The following is an 18012-nucleotide window of genomic DNA, read 5'->3' on the forward strand; positions in this document are numbered from 1 at the left end:
TGTAGCTGCCTCAGTCGCTGCCACTGCCTCTGCCTCGGTCGGCGTTGCCTTTTTCTAGTTGGACACTGCGGCGTTGCTTATTTTGCGTTTGTTCGCTTCTTCAGTTTTTACAAATTGCCGCGCGAGATCAGCAAGCTCGCGTGCGCTCAAAAGTAAGAAAAAAAAATTCACAAATCTCTCTGCCGCCGCGCCGGCCGACTGCGCTGCTGACGTCGACGCCGACGCACGTTTCGCGCGGCACTCTTAACCTATTTTTTCGCGAACCTCGCATTAGTTACAATTTTGTTGTGATGTTGCGCGGCAGATACGCGGCGGATACGGACGGGTTGCGTTTGCGCGGATTCTAACACACACTCACACACCCAAGAAACACACACACACACACATACAGAGTTCCGCCCACACGCCCTAAAAATCGACAAAAAGTGCATTTGCAGTCGGAAAACCTGCAAGAATATATTAAAAATTTTTGATAAAAATTAAAAAAAAATTAAATCTGAAATTAAAGTGCTTCAATCAGTGCCTTGCAAAACAAACCTAAAATAAAATACCCCCCAGATAAAATATCTAGATCATTACTGATCAGTGAAGAAAAATGTGGTGCCTTGATAGAATTTTAAAGTTTTGTGTCTGACAAATAATTGGGCAGCGAGTAATCAAAATCAAAGAAATTGTATAGCGGCAACTGAACCCAACTGTACCTCTTGCGCCCAGACAATTGCCCAAAACTAAGCCCATCAAATTGGATTACACTAACTTTTGGCTGCTGGAATCACTCTTGGAAAGGTTAGTACAGCACAGGAACCACCAGAGGCACATCAAGTATACGACCTGTCTCAACGACAGCGAAAGTGAATGGGAATGGGAATGGGAATGGAGAACTCTCGACATGAGCAGAGAACCGAAAGCGAAAGTGTACCCAAGTGTTGCGCATTAAGTAATACCCATACAGTGGGACCATAATCGCATACTGCATATAGTATGAACAAGTGTAGATAAGGTTTATTTTTTCTGCGAATTTCCAACTGGCATTTCTTTGCCCACTAACCCTCGGCCCCCAACCATTTGGGTCACTTTTATGGGGGCTCTACTTGTAAACGGGGGGTCTCACAGATAAAACCTTTGCTGACGATTCGAAAGCGAGAGTAACTCGAGACCAGATCTATAAAACCCGATTAGCTGGGCATCATCAGCTCATCCGGCGCGTGTTATGTAATCCCGAAAAATGTCGCAGAAAAAAAAAAGTGCGATACCTAGGATTACACCTTCTTAAAGGTAGTTCGTGGAAAGTATTATAATATGTTTAGGGGATTTCCCAACACTAATTATTCTAGATTAGTTATGGAATGATCAATATTTAGAAGGCTTTGAAATATCATATCACACAATCCAATATTTTATAGTAAATTTCCTCCAAACAAACAATTACATAAACAAACGGATCAACAAATATTAAATATTTGCTTATGATAAATGGCTGAACTTTCCAAGGACTTTTCAGTTCAGCCACTGCCATTACTTTTCAAAATAGGCAATAAAAAGCACCCCCTATGCGATGGTTTATATTTGGGGGACCTTCAACTGTCCTACACAATGCGAAACGAGAGTTCGATTTTGACGGTTCTTATCTATATACATACATACATACGTACCTTGACAAATGGAAAAAAAAACCCCGCATCACTTACATCACAATGCGATTGAGTGGAATCCATTATGTATGCGAAAAACCCTATGGCATAACAACAATCCGTCCGATTTATCTGCTCGACTATCTATTATCTCGCTACGTGAGTGCGATGTAAAGCGAAGGTATTTACCGTTCTACCCTTCCACCCAACACCCCCTCAGTTCACCCTTTCAATTTAGCATATCAAGTCATGCGTAAAAGTTATCTCTAAAAATATACACGAAAATGTTCACACACACACAACTAGCGGAAGAAAAACCTAAAACATGCGAAAATGATCTATAAATTTAAATTTTTACAATCTGTGCGCGATTATAGCAACAACCAAATTGCTACCAAAAAAATAGAAAAAAATCAAAAAAAAAAAGGGAAAAAAGAAAAAATAGAAAAAATAAAGAATAAAAAAGAAAAAGCTTTGAGCTGACGTCAAACGCGCAGCGACAGCTTCGCTGGCAGCGCCAATTTATTTTACACAATTAAGGGTGTGCATGAAAAGCAGGCAGAGAGATTGAGAGAGATATGTGGGTATATATATTCTATATTCTATATGGAAGACATGGGCGATCGCTCATGCTCACAGTCACACACACTCACAATCACACTCGCAATCACAAACATAAACACATGGACAGCACGCACGGACACACACACACATTACTATGTGCCAATTTAGATTAAAGGCAAACGAGCACGGACCACGCCCCCTAAGCAGCCCACCCAGCTAGCAAATATTACGGGGCGAAAAAAAAAAATGAAACAAGAAATGCTGGCGAAAAATCCCACAAAAAAAGGTTATCGGAGTCCTAACTGATCACAATTTATATAGTTGGGCATTAAATTTTATTTTCTAATTTATTTTGCCATTACGGAAGTAGAAATGTAAGTTCTTGGAAGCAAAATAAATGTAAAGAAATTGTGAAATACAGTTTTTCTATGTTATTTTGATACCATAAAGCGGAATTGGGTCTTATTAAAAAAATTATTTAAATAAAAGCCTTAAAGCCTTTTATGAACTACGATTAGATCAGACTATAGATAGAAAACTTTTGAAATCAAATGACTCGCCTAAAATAACAAAAGTTGGGCAGAACGCTCCAACGCACAGAAGCGTTGCATTGTTACCTTTTGCGCAATGTGTTATTTATTTATTTATGTATTTATGCAACTTATTTATTGTACACCTTTTTTATTTGTGATTTGTATTTATATGAGCGGAGCGGAGAAAACATTTTTTCAGTGCGAATTCGTGCGAACAACTGTGTAAATACGAGTGCTTTCAATAAGACGTATGTATGTATGAGAATGGCAAGGGGGTTGGTTGGTCCACCCTAATGGGCTGGTCTGTGTGGCACACATATCAGCCTGAAACACAGGGCCAATTTCCCATCATTTTCCTGGGGGGAAACGATCAGCGCGCTCCCTCGGAAAATGCTGCCTTATTTTTTTTGCTCCCTTAGTTTATTTTCGGTTTATTCTGCGCCGAACTTATAAATACATTTGCGATGAGGATAAAAGCTTTGTAGTACGTGTGTATCTTTATGTATTTGGCCCACCTCGGGAATAGGAAGACATGCCAAATGCGAATACCTACCGCCCAAGTATTTGCAAACAAAAACATAAATTATTTTGTTTAGCTTGAATGGATTGCATATTTATAATTTGCGTGTTCCGTGGATCTCTTCATCTATTTATAAGTCATTTTTTTTTTTTTTGGGTGTGTTTTGTTGGTCAAGATTAATATTAGAACTCTACAATGGGAAATGCTGCCTGGTTACAAATTTAATCATTGGAACTTGCTGAATTATCACTGACTAACTAGTACTACCTTCGATTTAATTAATAATTAGCTGGTAATGAAGGTATTTCCAAAGATGGATTTTCAAAATACACTTGCTTTAAAGAATTAAGGGCAATAATTTAACTCTGTGCTTCAAGCAGGTTATTTAGTAATAAGTAGTAGTTGACAAAAAATTATAGATATAATATATAGATATTTGATTTAATTTTTATCAAGGGCAGCTCCAAATTGATTTTTCGCATACGTGCACCTGGGAATTTCGCAGTGCCAAGTCAGTGGCACATGTCGCCCAATATTTGGTTGCTGTTCGTGGATTAAATTTAATTTTTGCTTTTTTTTTGCATGAATTAGGGCCGCATGTCGGCGATCGATGCGGCCAGAGGACGATCGGGGAAGTAGGGGGCTCGCACGGTCTATAAGGTCTGCCCACGCAGAAGCGCGCGCGATTTGTCAGCCGGCAAAAGTTTCGTTTATTTTGCTGGTGGCTTGGTGTTTATTGTCGGTTCTTGTTCGTGTGCTCATGTGCCTGAGGTTGCTTTTGGCAGGGTTTAAGTGGGCCCACACACACACACTCAGATATAGATATAGGCTTATATATACAGATATTTGTATATATACGCCTTCGCGCGTCTGTTTGTTTTGTCATGTTGTTTGCGTGTACTTAGTGCTATCCAAGTTGTTGTCGCCGCTCTCTCATAGACAATTTCTAAGTGTGTTCGTCGAATTTGGGTCAGTCAGCGAAAAAGTCCGCCGCGTCCTCTGCCCCTCCTTTCCCCTCCTTCTTTTTCCATCCGAGTGTCATTGTAATTGCAAATATCCGAGGCAGGGACAAACAGATACGACCACCAGAAGCTGTCGCGCAGCTCGAGCATTTCGGCTGCCCACGCCGCCAGTTGAAAGATGCCAGAATTTGTGCATCATCTTTACTTTTGCATATACAGTTTGCATGGGCAAAAGTAGCAGCAGCAGCAGCAGCATCAAGGGGAAATAGGCACATTTAATTGCCCAGAAAGTGTCTGACCACAGACACTTGACGTAATTGTTCTTGTTGCCCGGCCACTTATGCTTGCCAAAAGTAGTTCTTCTTTTGCATTATTTAATCGAAATGAATTTCGTTTTGATTATTTCGACAAAACGCCGTTTGCATGCAGTTCTGTGCGACTCGTATGGTGTGCTAATTGAGTTGCGCTGCTGCACCACGTGACGTATGCGCAATATATTAGGCATACGCCCCGTTTAATTCGGCCAGCACGATCGGCGAAAGCTCAACGTTTAGCAGGCAATAAAGCGTTGGAGAGTTTTTATTGCTATTTATTAGCCACAGCGAGGGCCTTGTCCGAAAATTATTAATATTGTAAATATATTATAAATAAACAGAACTTTGAAAGACTAGAAAACAAAGCTAACGACTACACCAGTGTATTTTGGCCAAGACTCAAAACAAAACCCCCTACAACAAGACAATAGCAACTTCGATGACAGCTGAAGATTCTTGTAAAAGTCATTCAAAATCGAATCGTTCGGATCGGCCCACGGCGGATTTTGAAAATCGAAGACAGCTCCTCGAGTGGCGGACATTGGAGTACTCGAAAGTTGAAAAGCGAAGTCCGATCGAGTGGCTGCTGCTGCTGCCCCTTGGCTAGATTCCAGATTGTGGCCATTGGGCACCAGCACCCACAGTGCTCAGCCGTAACTGTAGTCGTTACAAGCGTTGGCAGTTAGTGAGTCAGTTCGGAGAACCGCGAAGTAACCCAATGTACTGGAAAAATAGAACTTACACAGTATTTAAACACAGTTTTCATTAAAATTTCAAGAGCATTTAGCAGATTTATGAAGATATTTTTACATAAGATGTTTTTATAACTTCCAATACTCAATACTTAAGTACGTTTGGAAAAGCATTACAAATAGATAAGAATATTTATGTATATATATATGAAGAATAAATATATATTTTTTCTCCTTGCACAAAGATCGTTGCGTATGACATCATCATGACCTGCTAACGAGTGGCAATTTCAATTCACCTCAGATCATAACTCAGCCTATGTTATGGGTGCCTCTGTTGCGCCCCAGCCTTTCTCCCATCCGAACCGACCCGATCCGCCACGCCCCCTCTCCAGTAATACAGCATATAGCTGATAGTCGCGAGCAGTCGGCTAATTTCATTTGTCGTCTTGCACACAATTTTGCACTTCTTGGCCGCCCACACGCTGCTCGACACAGTTTCGCACTAATGTCTGCATCCCTGATGCCCCAGCCCCGCCCCCTTTCACTAGCCCCCCTCTCCCCCACCCCTTTTCGCGTCCGCCTTTTTCCCCATGGGCGGGTAAACGGCATAAACAGTTTTGCGTGTGGGCGTTCTATTCCTGGCCGCGTACTCAACTGCACTGCACTGCACGCACTGCAAGGCAATTAACACATTTGTATCTGACAAATGTAAAATGTATCTTTTGGTGGACCCCCCCATTGCAGTTGCGCCCTCCACTCGACAAGCCAAGCTGAATGGACTCTTGTGCCGCTGCTTAATAATGCATATCTTTAAAAATATCCCCTCAATGAGCGACAAGTTAAATTATTAATATTTCTGCTGCTGGACCGCTGGTCGCCATGTAAACACACGACATTTTTAATTTATCTATGCAATTTTAAATCCGAGTGGGATGCGTTTAAACAGTGCTCACAACAATGAAGTGGTAAACAAAATGCTTAAGATGAGGAATAATGTGTTAATTGAATTTTGCTAAATTTCTTGCTTAAGTCAGTACTGGTAGATTTTTGTTTGATTTTATGTAATGTAATAAATTAATTAGCAAAATTTGGTGTTGCCTATAAAATTTGTCACCAATTAAATCCAAATATCTCTTATATTTACTACCTTATTTAGGTAATTCCACTGGTCCTAAATAACCCGGTCCCAATGCCCATAGCCCAAAGTTAATTAAGCAGGCAAACATTTGATTTAGTTCGGCAAACACGTGCATAAATCAATTTGGCGAACCCATTACCCTAATATCCCTCGCTCCCAGAACTTCGCCCACCGGAGTTTTTCGGCTCTGTGACCCAGTTAGGCCGGCTAATAGCCACTAGCTGTTTTCCCAGTGCCCAGTATTCATCCAGTAGTACCAGTAACCTCCTACAGTTGACCTTGCTCAACATTTTGCTAGCTTTACTCTATCTATTTTTTACATATACTTTTTCGATCCAAGCCAAGCCTCGAGCCAAAGGCTAAATGGAGTTTTTGGCCTCAGCTTTCGGGCCGCGCTTAATCAATCATGATCTGGCGTGGCTGTATCTGTATCTGTTTCTATGGCGATGGTGTATCTGTATCTGTAACCGGCGACCTTCATCGCTTACAAGCTGGCCAAACCTTTGGCAAACGCTTTCGGCCAGGCTGATTCATTAAAGCCACTGTTGTTGCTGCTGCTCAAAGTTTACTTTGCGGCATTTTGCACATTTGACCATTGAGTCAAGGTGAACCGCGAACGCGCTAATCTTGATCTCGTTTGCCTTCTGCAATTGTCTATCTGTATCTGTGCATCTGTGTGTGTATTCGCATACATGTAACTGTGTGTGCATTAGCAAATTTAAAATATTCATTTTGGCTATCTGAACAAACGCATCTCCATTTCGAGTATTTCCATTGATTTATGACCGCTCTGCTTTATCGAAGGGCAGAAATATGAAACGTATAAAAAGCACCGGAAAGAATATACTATCAAAATATTTATATAAAAAAATTTATAAATGTTTATAATAGTTTCACCAAGGAAATGGCAACAAACTTTTTCCCAAGAAAATTAATGATTAATAGAAGTTCTGACTTCGATAAGCAGCAAGAACATTCTTAGCCAAGTATACTTCCATTTCTGTAAATTATCCAGAAAAATGATTTTTCGTTTTATAAACCACACTTGGTGAAAAAAAAACAAATTTGGAACTTGTTATATTTACCACAAAAAAACTACGATTGTCTGAATTTTCGGGCTATCTTTTGCTGACAGATACGGATACAGAGACCATGTAATGACCATGTGGGCGCTCATTATTTCTAGCCAGGTTTTTTTGCGTTCGTTGAACTCGCAACGGTAAATTTACAACGCGCATAACAACAACAACAACAACAGCCAACCTACGCCAACATGTAAAGTTCTAAAGCAAAAGATAAACAGCAAAGCAAAAATTGAAAACTAGCAGCAACAAAAAAAAAGAGGAAAATAGACGAGAAGATCAGCAAGCGTCAAACGTCAGCGGCAGGCAGCAACAAATATCAACAAACTACTTTGTATTTATAATTATTATCGCGGTGCCGAGTATCTGTGTGAGTGCGCTCGTTCGCGTATCTCACGGATACCCACACGCACACACACTCGCTCGGCTTTGCGCAAACTATTTAGAACGTGTAAATTGAACAGAAAATGCTGAACAAAAAAAACTATTTCGCTTACAGCTGAGCGCTAAGCGCTGGCAGCGCAGTCGACGGCGCTGTCGACGTCGCCGCCTCGCACGATAAGGCGCTACTAACTGAAAGTTGAAGGCCATTACTGATACGCCCCATGCGCCTCAAAAGTATATATTACTTTTTTCTTGGCTGCCTTGTATGCACTCGCAAAAGGTGCCTTAACTATAAAGTGAAGCTTAAATTTTTAAGAAGATTTATGTAATAGAAAAATAAATAGTAATGTAACAAAAGTAAACAAAAAATGTAGAATAATTTCGGAAGTTATTAGCATTCGTATGTATCTAAAGTATTTGTTTACTATATTTGCTACATGATCTGCAATCAAGCGATCCCTTAGATTGAATAATATGAAATAATAAGGGCACAACAACTTCGATTTGTTTAATCGCAGCTACTATGCGTACAGTGTGACTGGCAGTTAGCGCTGATTATCTAAGTATGCTAAGTTGACGCGTGACAAAATGTTTTTTTTTCCATTAAATTTCTTTACTGCTGCTGCTGCTTATCTGCGTATCTTCAGGTTTGTATCTGCATCTTGATATTGATTCGCTGGCCGTTACAGCTGCACACGTTTCAGCTGATGGGTGAGCGGCATTTAACATATTGCGCAATTTGCGGATCACACCCGCCTCCAAGTGTCCCGCCCCCAAGAAAGCACCCAGAAGTCAGCTGATAAGCGCTTAAATATTTTTAAACAATTTACGTAAGCGCAGCGAACGCTACTGTTGTTTGAAAGTAAAAGTTGTCATTAATTAAACAGAACAATCGGGGAAGCGGCAACAACTTTGTGTTTGCATTCATAGCAAATTTGCATTGAAAGCGCAAGTGTAAATAAAAACTGCAATCGCATGCAACGCCGACGCCGGCGTCGACGCCGACTGCGCTGCCCGCACGTCAACGAAAACGAAATTGAATGAAAAAAAGTGTATAAAGTCACAATACGTCGAAATTGCTTGGCTTTTGTTTTTTTTTTTTACTTTGGCGCCGGCGCCATTTACTTAGTAAATAAATGGCCAGTGGAGTTATTAAGAAAAAAGCGAAGCTAGAATGACACAATTAAGAGAGATTTTATGATTGCCATGATTTATGGGCAACGAAAAATGTATTTCAAACCGGATTTCAAGAGCTGAGAGATTTCATTTATTGAAATTACCACTGATAGTGGTAATTACAAAAAAGTACCCTCATTTCACCACAATCTTAACAATTTGATAACTATTTAATGCTAATTTATTTTTGTTTTCTATGAATCATTTTTTACTCATTTGAGTGACAATCGGAAACGATAACCTTATGGGTTTCGTTATTATTTTGGCTGCCTTTATTTATTACTTTCTTTTCATAAATTACTTTTTATCAAACGACCATAAAATTAACTATTAAAGCAAAAATACTTTATGATAAAAAGTTTATTTATACAGCTTATTGTATTCAACCCTTGAAACGTTTCGGTCTACACATATGTACATGCATTTATACAAATCAAGTCGTTATAAAACACGATATCACTCAGACTTGCGAAACTAAAATTGAACGCAGTAAAATTTAAAATTCAGAAATTGAAAGCCCAACTTTGCGTTGCGAAATTTACGAATAAAAATACAGAGCACATATTGAATAATGCAGATATAAAAAACCATTTCACAAACCAAACTTTTAGAACCTTTTACAAAAAGCGAACAAGATTGCAAAGGAATGCAAAAAAGAACAAGATTGCAAAGGAATGCAAAAAAGTTGTGGGCGAACGAAAACGAAAGTTTACGTTTAAAGTGATTTAAGTTTATTTTGAAATCAAATCAAATCAAACAAAGAAAGCAGGAGAGGGTGAGCAAGGGAGAGGGAAGATCTCCAACAAAAAACGCTTACGACAGCGGCCAACACACGCACACACGCTGTAATTGTTGTTATTACCAGAGCAAACACACACACACACACACACACATATGTGCACATACCGAACGGATCTAATCTCTCGCACGCGCGCACCCACTGTCGCTCTCTCTCTTTCTTTCTCTGTTTTTCCCCACTATCCCCCACTCTTTTGTGGCGCATCTGGCCCTCTCTTTCGCTCCCCATTGAACACCTCTTTCTCACGGTCAGCATTTCGGTTTGCGAAAAAGTTCTTTGACGTTTTGTTTATTTATTTTGTTAGGCGCTCAGCGTCTCCGGCAAAAGCTCAAAGCTCTCTCGATCGCTCTTAGCTTTGCTCTTTTTACAGGGTATTCGTTGGTCTTATGGGCAATTGAATCATTAATCTTCTAGAATTGTATGTAAATTTATAGGAACTGACAGTTTTGTAGCATATTCGTATTCAAAATGGAAATGGCATTAATGCTTTTTGAAGACTCTCTTACCGGTAGTATTTGAGTCGCACAAGTTCTCAAATCGATCAAAAGAAAAGCAAAAGTGCCTCTTATCAGAGCCGCATTTTGCCCCCTTTATTTTACCCCCTGTAAACGACACTAGACTCTGACCAAAGGCTGTCGAGATTAGGTGGTGGATTCCAGGCGAATGTAATAAAGAAATATAAGCATATGTATATAAACTCTATTCTTAGGCTCTTGGGCGCTGTAAGGGGGTGTGTAGGGTGCGGGGGCTCAATAAATTTTGCGATAGATAAGCCACGAATGCCATCCATTATGCCACCAGTCCCTTCCAACGGTGTGTCAACCAAATTTGCATGGATTGCTCGTCTATTTGGCCGAGTAATTAACAGTTAGCCAGCAGCCAAACATGGCGGCAACATGGCAAAATGGCAATTAACACTCTAATACAGATGCAACTGTGGAGTTTGCGGAGCTTGTGGAGTTTGGCAGCACCACAACAACAACAACAACACACACATAGTGCGGTTTGTTATCTGGCACCGGAAATGCAATAAATAATTGAGAACAGCCCCGAGCATTTGGTAATTGTAATGAGCAATTGTGTTCAATGACAAATTATCATTGGTATTTCTTGTACACCGTTACACACGACCAAAAATTGTGGGCCATGGCGGCGATAGAGATAACGGGGTCGAAAGCGTAACACTTCCGTTTCCGGTTGAAAAAGAGAGCGAACGAAGAAATTTGGGAGTATTATTTTGGACTATCACATGGGATTTTCCCATTAAGTCTGCATTACCATACATAGTATATGCGTACGATTTGGGAATTATTCCCAAACTATTTAATTACTTATTTAGGTAATAAATAAACAAAGCAGGCGCTATTCTAGACCAGAAAATGAAATGAATTTAAGGCACATTCTGATTATGCTCTGTCTCGCCACATACTTATGCATTTTTGCTCTATATTACAGGTACAACACTGACCAAGGAGCGATGGACCAGCAATTCTGCTTGCGCTGGAACAATCATCCCACAAATTTGACCGGCGTGCTCACCTCACTGCTGCAGCGGGAGGCGCTATGCGACGTCACGCTCGCCTGCGAGGGCGAAACAGTCAAGGTGCGTCTCTGAGATACACTCGAAGATATAGGTGTACATATCTGACATTATTTCATATTCATTCTAATCGCAGGCTCACCAGACCATCCTGTCAGCCTGCAGTCCGTACTTCGAGACGATTTTCCTACAGAACCAGCATCCACATCCCATCATCTACTTGAAAGATGTCAGATACTCAGAGATGCGATCTCTGCTCGACTTCATGTACAAGGGCGAGGTCAACGTGGGTCAGAGTTCGCTGCCCATGTTTCTCAAGACGGCCGAGAGCCTGCAGGTGTGTGCAAATCAGGGATACATTTTAAGGGACACAAATTTAGGATATCCTTTTTGATTGCATTTAAGTTTAGAAGCTTTAAAGTATGGCGAAGAAATAAGTTTTCGGCTTACTTTAAATTTAAAAAAAACAATTGTATAAACAGAAAATTATTTTATTATATATTATGCGAATCTTACGAAACAAACTATGCCAGAGCACAGTTAATAGTCTTGCTTATTTATCAAACTGGGGAACTCCCGAATTTGTGTCCGCTAACCCACCACCAACAATTCAATATGAACTTATAATAATATGTACGTTATTTGGGATTTTTGCAGGTGCGTGGTCTCACAGATAACAACAATCTGAACTACCGCTCCGACTGCGACAAGCTGCGCGATTCGGCGGCCAGTTCGCCGACCGGACGTGGGCCGAGTAATTACACCGGCGGCCTGGGCGGCGCTGGCGGCGTGGCCGATGCGATGCGCGAATCCCGCGACTCACTGCGCTCCCGCTGCGAACGGGATCTGCGCGACGAGCTGACGCAGCGCAGCAGCAGCAGCATGAGCGAACGCAGCTCGGCGGCAGCAGCGGCGGCGGCGGCAGCAGCAGCGGTAGCGGCCGCCGGCGGCAATGTGAATGCGGCTGCCGTCGCCCTGGGCCTGACCACGCCCACCGGCGGCGAACGATCTCCGAGCGTGGGCAGCGCCAGTGCAGCGGCGGCAGCAGCGGCGGTAGCAGCTGCGGTGGCAGCGGCCGCCAATCGAAGTGCCAGCGCCGACGGATGCAGCGATCGGGGTAGCGAACGCGGTACGCTCGAGCGGACGGATAGTCGCGATGATCTGTTGCAGCTGGATTATAGCAACAAGGATAACAACAATAGTAACAGCAGTAGTACCGGCGGCAACAACAACAACAATAACAACAACAACAACAATAGCAGCAGCAACAACAACAACAGCAGCAGCAATAGGGAGCGCAACAACAGCGGCGAACGTGAGCGGGAGCGGGAGAGAGAGCGTGAGCGGGACAGGGACAGGGAGCTGTCCACCACGCCGGTGGAGCAGCTGAGTAGTAGTAAGCGCAGACGTAAGAACTCATCATCCAACTGTGATAACTCGCTGTCCTCGAGCCACCAGGACAGGCACTACCCGCAGGACTCTCAGGTGAGCACACATTACGTATACTTAATATTTGTAATAACGGACATTACGTATACGCACAGTGGCGCGCAAATAGTTTTTATCAGGATGGAATTGAAAAAGTTTTCAAGGGAGCGTTGCATTTTAAATTCGTTGTTATTTGTTATATTTATATCAAAATAATTTTTATTCAGGCCAAACTATTCCTTAGAATTATAAGCGTAATTTTATTTAGTTTCGTTTTGTTTTATTATCCCAATCAGAATATAAGCCGTATATAATGGCTTACATATATGCAGGCTTCTGCATAAAAAATGAGCTAAGGTCCCCGAAGTTAGCCTTCCGTGTTTATTTAATTGTTTTATTGGCCAGCTCTTTGCCCTCGCAATTAAATTACCTCTGTTTCTGGTTTTTTGTTTTCCCACAAACATACCTAAACAATTTGCCCGTTCCGTCGGTCAGTGAGTCAGTTATTCAGCCAGCAATTCCGCATTTAAATGTCGTTTTTTTTGTGGTGTATACTTTAATTGCCTGACAATTAAAATTAATTAGAAATTATCTCACATTCAAACAGGCGTCAAATGCTTATTAGTTACATACATTATAAATTTGTTATAAATATTGAATACTACTTTTTAACGCAGTTTTTACAATGTATTTTCGATAATGAGCTTAAATTTAATTTTTATTCGGCTTCAATTGATTTAAATTCGTTTTAAAGAATGGAAAGCACGTATACATGTACAGTATATACCCCTTGTTTTGTTCTTAAGGATATACAAGCCGCAATAGCTAAAAGTTTAATCTTTAGAAGTCCATAAAATAGGATGCCATACTAGGAGTGAAGATTTACCCAAGTGCCATTTGAGGTCTTAACACATATTAACAACTAAAATCCGAAAAAACCCGGTTAGAGAGTTGATGCCATATCTTACACATATCTTTATTTGGCATACCACCCTCTTGGTCGACCTTCGTGCCGCAATGCCATAAGCTTGCCAAACTTTTCACTATCGCTCGGCGGACGGAGGGGCACGCAAACAAACAAACACAAACAATATCAACATTTATGTTTGGCATGTGCGATACGAGGGGCACACGCTCCACTCGCTCACATGACTGCGGTATCAACACCGTGGCTGTTGTGTTGTAGGGCGACGCTGCTGTTTTGCAAGCTATTTCGGGTTTCGCGTCGTTATCAGTGGGCGTGAAGTATTGTGGGCTAGGCACGTGCCACTCTCCCTTTCGTTGGGAGTCTCTCTCGCTTTCAAGCAGTTGGCACACGTGCTAGGTAGATGCGGATTTCTTGGATCACATATAAACCTACAGAGGTGGTCAAAAGTATTTTCACTTTTCACATTTCACTCAAATGCACTTTGTGAAAATAATTTTGACCACCTCTGTATAATTGGATAAATATTTACAACTAAAGATAACTAATTTTAAAATACTCGACTTGTTTGCAGGCCAACTTCAAGTCGAGTCCCGTGCCCAAAACGGGCGGCAGCACATCGGAATCGGAGGACGCCGGCGGTCGCCACGATTCGCCGCTCTCGATGACCACCAGCGTCCATCTGGGCGGCGGTGGTGGCAATGTGGGCGCGGCCAGCGCCCTGAGCGGTCTGAGCCAGTCGCTGAGCATCAAGCAGGAGCTGATGGACGCCCAGCAGCAGCAGCAGCATCGGGAACACCACGTGGCCCTGCCCCCAGATTACTTGCCGGTAAGTGTGGTCAGTCGGGTCAGAATAGTTGATTGAATATACAGTGCATCTCGATTTTTGATTGAATTTCAATTATGATTTTGTTGCTGCATCGTTTAGTTTGTTAAGGTTTTTTCTTTTTGAACCGGTGCGATGGTTCCAGCTACTGTACAGAACATTCTTGTAAAGCCTTTTTGTTTAAATCAGCTATACAGTTTACCTCTAAGCTAGCCAATTGCAAAATGCTTCCCAAAAACGTGAGACAACAGCCAAGCTCTGAAAATTGTATTCTTTTAAAATTTAAGTAACTCGAAGCGAATCTAGCAAAATGGGAGCAGAACGAAGGATTGGTGAATGATTGCGTTTAATTGAATTTTCCAAATTCGAAGCGGAATATCGGCCAAAGAAAAAGAAAAAATCTCAACAATGCTGCGCCTCAAGCAAAAGTAAAGTAAAGTAAAGTAAAGACCAGAAAATCCTTCCTTCTATCAGATCCATGTTTTGCCAACCACATTTTCTCAATCCTGTGTGCAGGTGAAAAAGTCAGAAGCGTTTTTAGGCAGCACTGGCAACAAGTCCATGCACCAAATGCTCCTCCACCAGGCAGTGGAGGCTCAGTTGAAAAGCTTTCAGCTGCATTACCAGAACGAGGGCTTGGATTCCGCCATGCACAGATTGCTGGCACAGCAGCAACACCAGGAGCAGCAACAGCAGCAACAGCAGCAACAGCAGCACCAGCAGCAGCCCCACCTTACGCTGGGAAAATCCCAAAGCCCAGTGATACCATCGGGCTCTGCGGGAGGAAGCTCCCGGAAAAGTGGTCGATTTAGGGCCAACTGGCTGTATCAGTTCGAGTGGCTGCAATACGACGAGCGGGCCAACACCATGTTCTGCCGCCATTGTCGCAAATGGAGCGGCGAGCTGGCCGACATACGCACCTCCTTCGTGGAGGGCAACTCCAACTTTCGCCTGGAGATCGTCAACCATCACAACAAATGCAAATCGCATCGCATGTGCTACGAGCGTGAGCTCCAGGAGCAGCAGCAGCATCCCATGCCCAGTGGAAGTGCAGGAGGCAGCTCCAAGCGACGTTCCCCCGAAATCATCACCATAAATGTGGGCAAGAACAGCGCATAGAGACAGGTCCTTGTAACAGGACCCAACACACCGCTCAGGATTAGCCATAGGCATTAGCAATAAGTTTTCGTTATCAATTAAATGTCCGACAAGTAAAATATATTTAGCAACCTAAGAACTTGGCAGCTACTGTGAACAAAAACAAAAATCATTGACAGCATTTGCATTGGCGAAAATTGAACAATAAACTGAGGAGCATTAATAAAATAGTATAATTATTTTGAAATTACTGCAGCATTTTGCAATTGGTGAGCAAAGAAGTAGAAAGGCTTTACAGTTTTCTAGTATTTTCTGAGGATTTTTTAGTTAAAACTAAAATAAAAGCTATCAGAATACAATTTCTTGAAAAGTTAGCATTAGCAGCACTTCAACAGCTGGATTTCGTTTTCCCTAGTGAAAATGAGATGTATATTATAAAAAGTTGCTGGATTTACTATATCCCCTTTACCCTCTCTCCCAATTTCTTGCTGCAACCAAAGAGCGCCGCTCTAAAGCTGCACGCGGAGGATATGTCAACGCTGCTCACGCAGCATGCTTTGCAAGCAGCAGATGCGCGGGACGAGCACAACGACGCCAAACAGCTGCAGCTGGACCAGACGGACAATATCGACGGTGAGTAGATGACCGCTAAGCATTGCCATTTAGCCTTGTAGCCTTAGCCAGAACCGAGCTAGCACCACTACAACTACAACTACTACAAGTAAACCACACACAAAAGAATCTTCTTCTCTCTGAGCTTTTGAATACCTAACGCACTCGAAAACCGAAAGAATATCTTACCTTATGTATCTAAATATTGCGTATGTAATTTGTTATTAGCTTTTGGTTCATATACAACTTTTTTTTCCCCTTCCTACCTTCCATTGTTTCCACCACGCGTTCAAGAAAAGCGAGAAAACCCTTCCAAAAATATATATTGATAAAATGTAAAGAAAATTGTAGAAAATTTGTAGCTTAATTCTGTACCTTTCCTGCTACGGCCCACGTAAATATCTAACTCAAAAAGGAAAACTATTCTAATATATGTATGATAAGTAGAATAAACCCCTGGAGATTTCCCTTATTTATTCAGAAAATATGTTTATAAAATGGAGAAGAATGGCTGATCAACAAGTACATATTGTAACATAAAAAGTAAATGGAACATACCCATCAAGCTCCAACTTATAACTATATTTTCTGAAAAAACCTGCATGCCTTAAATTATACTCTCTCTTCCACATCTTTCCAAACCCCGAGACAAGTAATACCCTTTTTTGTATGCTTTTGTAAGTGCAGTACCCTTAGTTGCCCTATGTATTTATGGATATTCTCCGAATGATAGATCCTAAGAGAAGTTAGACTCAAAGTGCTAGCTAGAGCAACCGATCAACACCTCTCCTACCAGAATATCTCTACATGCATATCTTTATTATTTCGTTGTTTGTCGTATCTTATGGTATTCTATATTGATAAATATACTTAAATCTAGCTTTTAGGACGAGTTTCCCATTTGAGCTGGGACTAGATCGCGGTTTCGATTGCGGTTCTAGTCTTTTGTCGTATGTTTGCCGCATGTTACATGTTTTATGACGCCTTTACATAGACATAGACACAAACACACACCCACTTACCTTCGATACTCTCCCACACCCTCACATACACACATACGATTATCATTTAAGTATCGATTTATTTTAATTTTAAATGTATTATTTAAAACTTATCAATTGATTTCACCCTCTTCATGCCGTCATAACTAGTGCTAAGTCAGATCGAAAATTCCCAATTAGTTTTTAGAAAAAATGCCTCCGTTTTCATACAAAAAACCCGAACAAATAATTAGCTCAATTGGCGTACACAACAAGAAAAACCAAACACTTATAAATAATAAAAAATAATCACCAAATAAAACATGTAACAAAAATTTCAAATTCACAATAATTTCATCAGATACACTTGTAGTTATTTTCCAAGCGCTTTCGTTTGAACTTACCCCACTTTGTTTTCATAACTTATTCCTTCTTCGTTTTATTCTACATTTTCAAAACTGTGCTGAAAAAATAAATGCAATTTCGAAAACGTAAACCTTTTAAAACTTTTCCAAATCTCTTTTCGTCTTTAATGTTGCAACTTATTGTCTAAGAAATGGAAACGAAACCAAAAAGCAAGAAACATAATAAATATAAATTACTTTCAGTGTGAATACGAAAAATTTTAAAACAACCAGCATCCAAAGTCGATGTGTTCTATTTTTCGTTTTATCCACACACACGCAAACACTATCCCACCCACACACACACACAATCAAACACACTCGCCCACACACAGATACAGACTGTACTTTTCCTATTTTGGATATTTCTACTAACATTGCTGCATTTATGATTTGATGTG

The 18012-nt window shown here is 41.1% G+C and overlaps 1 protein-coding gene across 4 annotated transcripts in view; it reads left to right on the forward strand.

The window, feature by feature from the left end:
• LOC6613753 (sex determination protein fruitless) overlaps window positions 1–18012 on the forward strand; it is a 99342-nt gene that overhangs the window by 67186 nt on the left and 14144 nt on the right. For 3 of the 4 annotated variants that reach the window (XM_032723308.1, XM_032723307.1, XM_032723306.1), the window contains exons 2-6: window positions 11254–11401; window positions 11475–11675; window positions 11996–12823; window positions 14266–14520; window positions 16116–16248. In XM_032723308.1, coding sequence (XP_032579199.1) covers window positions 11254–11401; window positions 11475–11675; window positions 11996–12823; window positions 14266–14520; window positions 16116–16248 — 1565 coding nt within the window. Of the gene's footprint in view, window positions 1–11253; window positions 11402–11474; window positions 11676–11995; window positions 12824–14265; window positions 14521–15033; window positions 15847–16115; window positions 16249–18012 lie in introns of those variants that run through there. The other variant, XM_032723310.1, reaches the window with a different exon arrangement.

The sequence above is a fragment of the Drosophila sechellia genome, chromosome 3R, assembly GCF_004382195.2.
Source record: "Drosophila sechellia strain sech25 chromosome 3R, ASM438219v1, whole genome shotgun sequence".
In the NCBI taxonomy this organism is placed as follows: domain Eukaryota; kingdom Metazoa; phylum Arthropoda; class Insecta; order Diptera; family Drosophilidae; genus Drosophila; species Drosophila sechellia.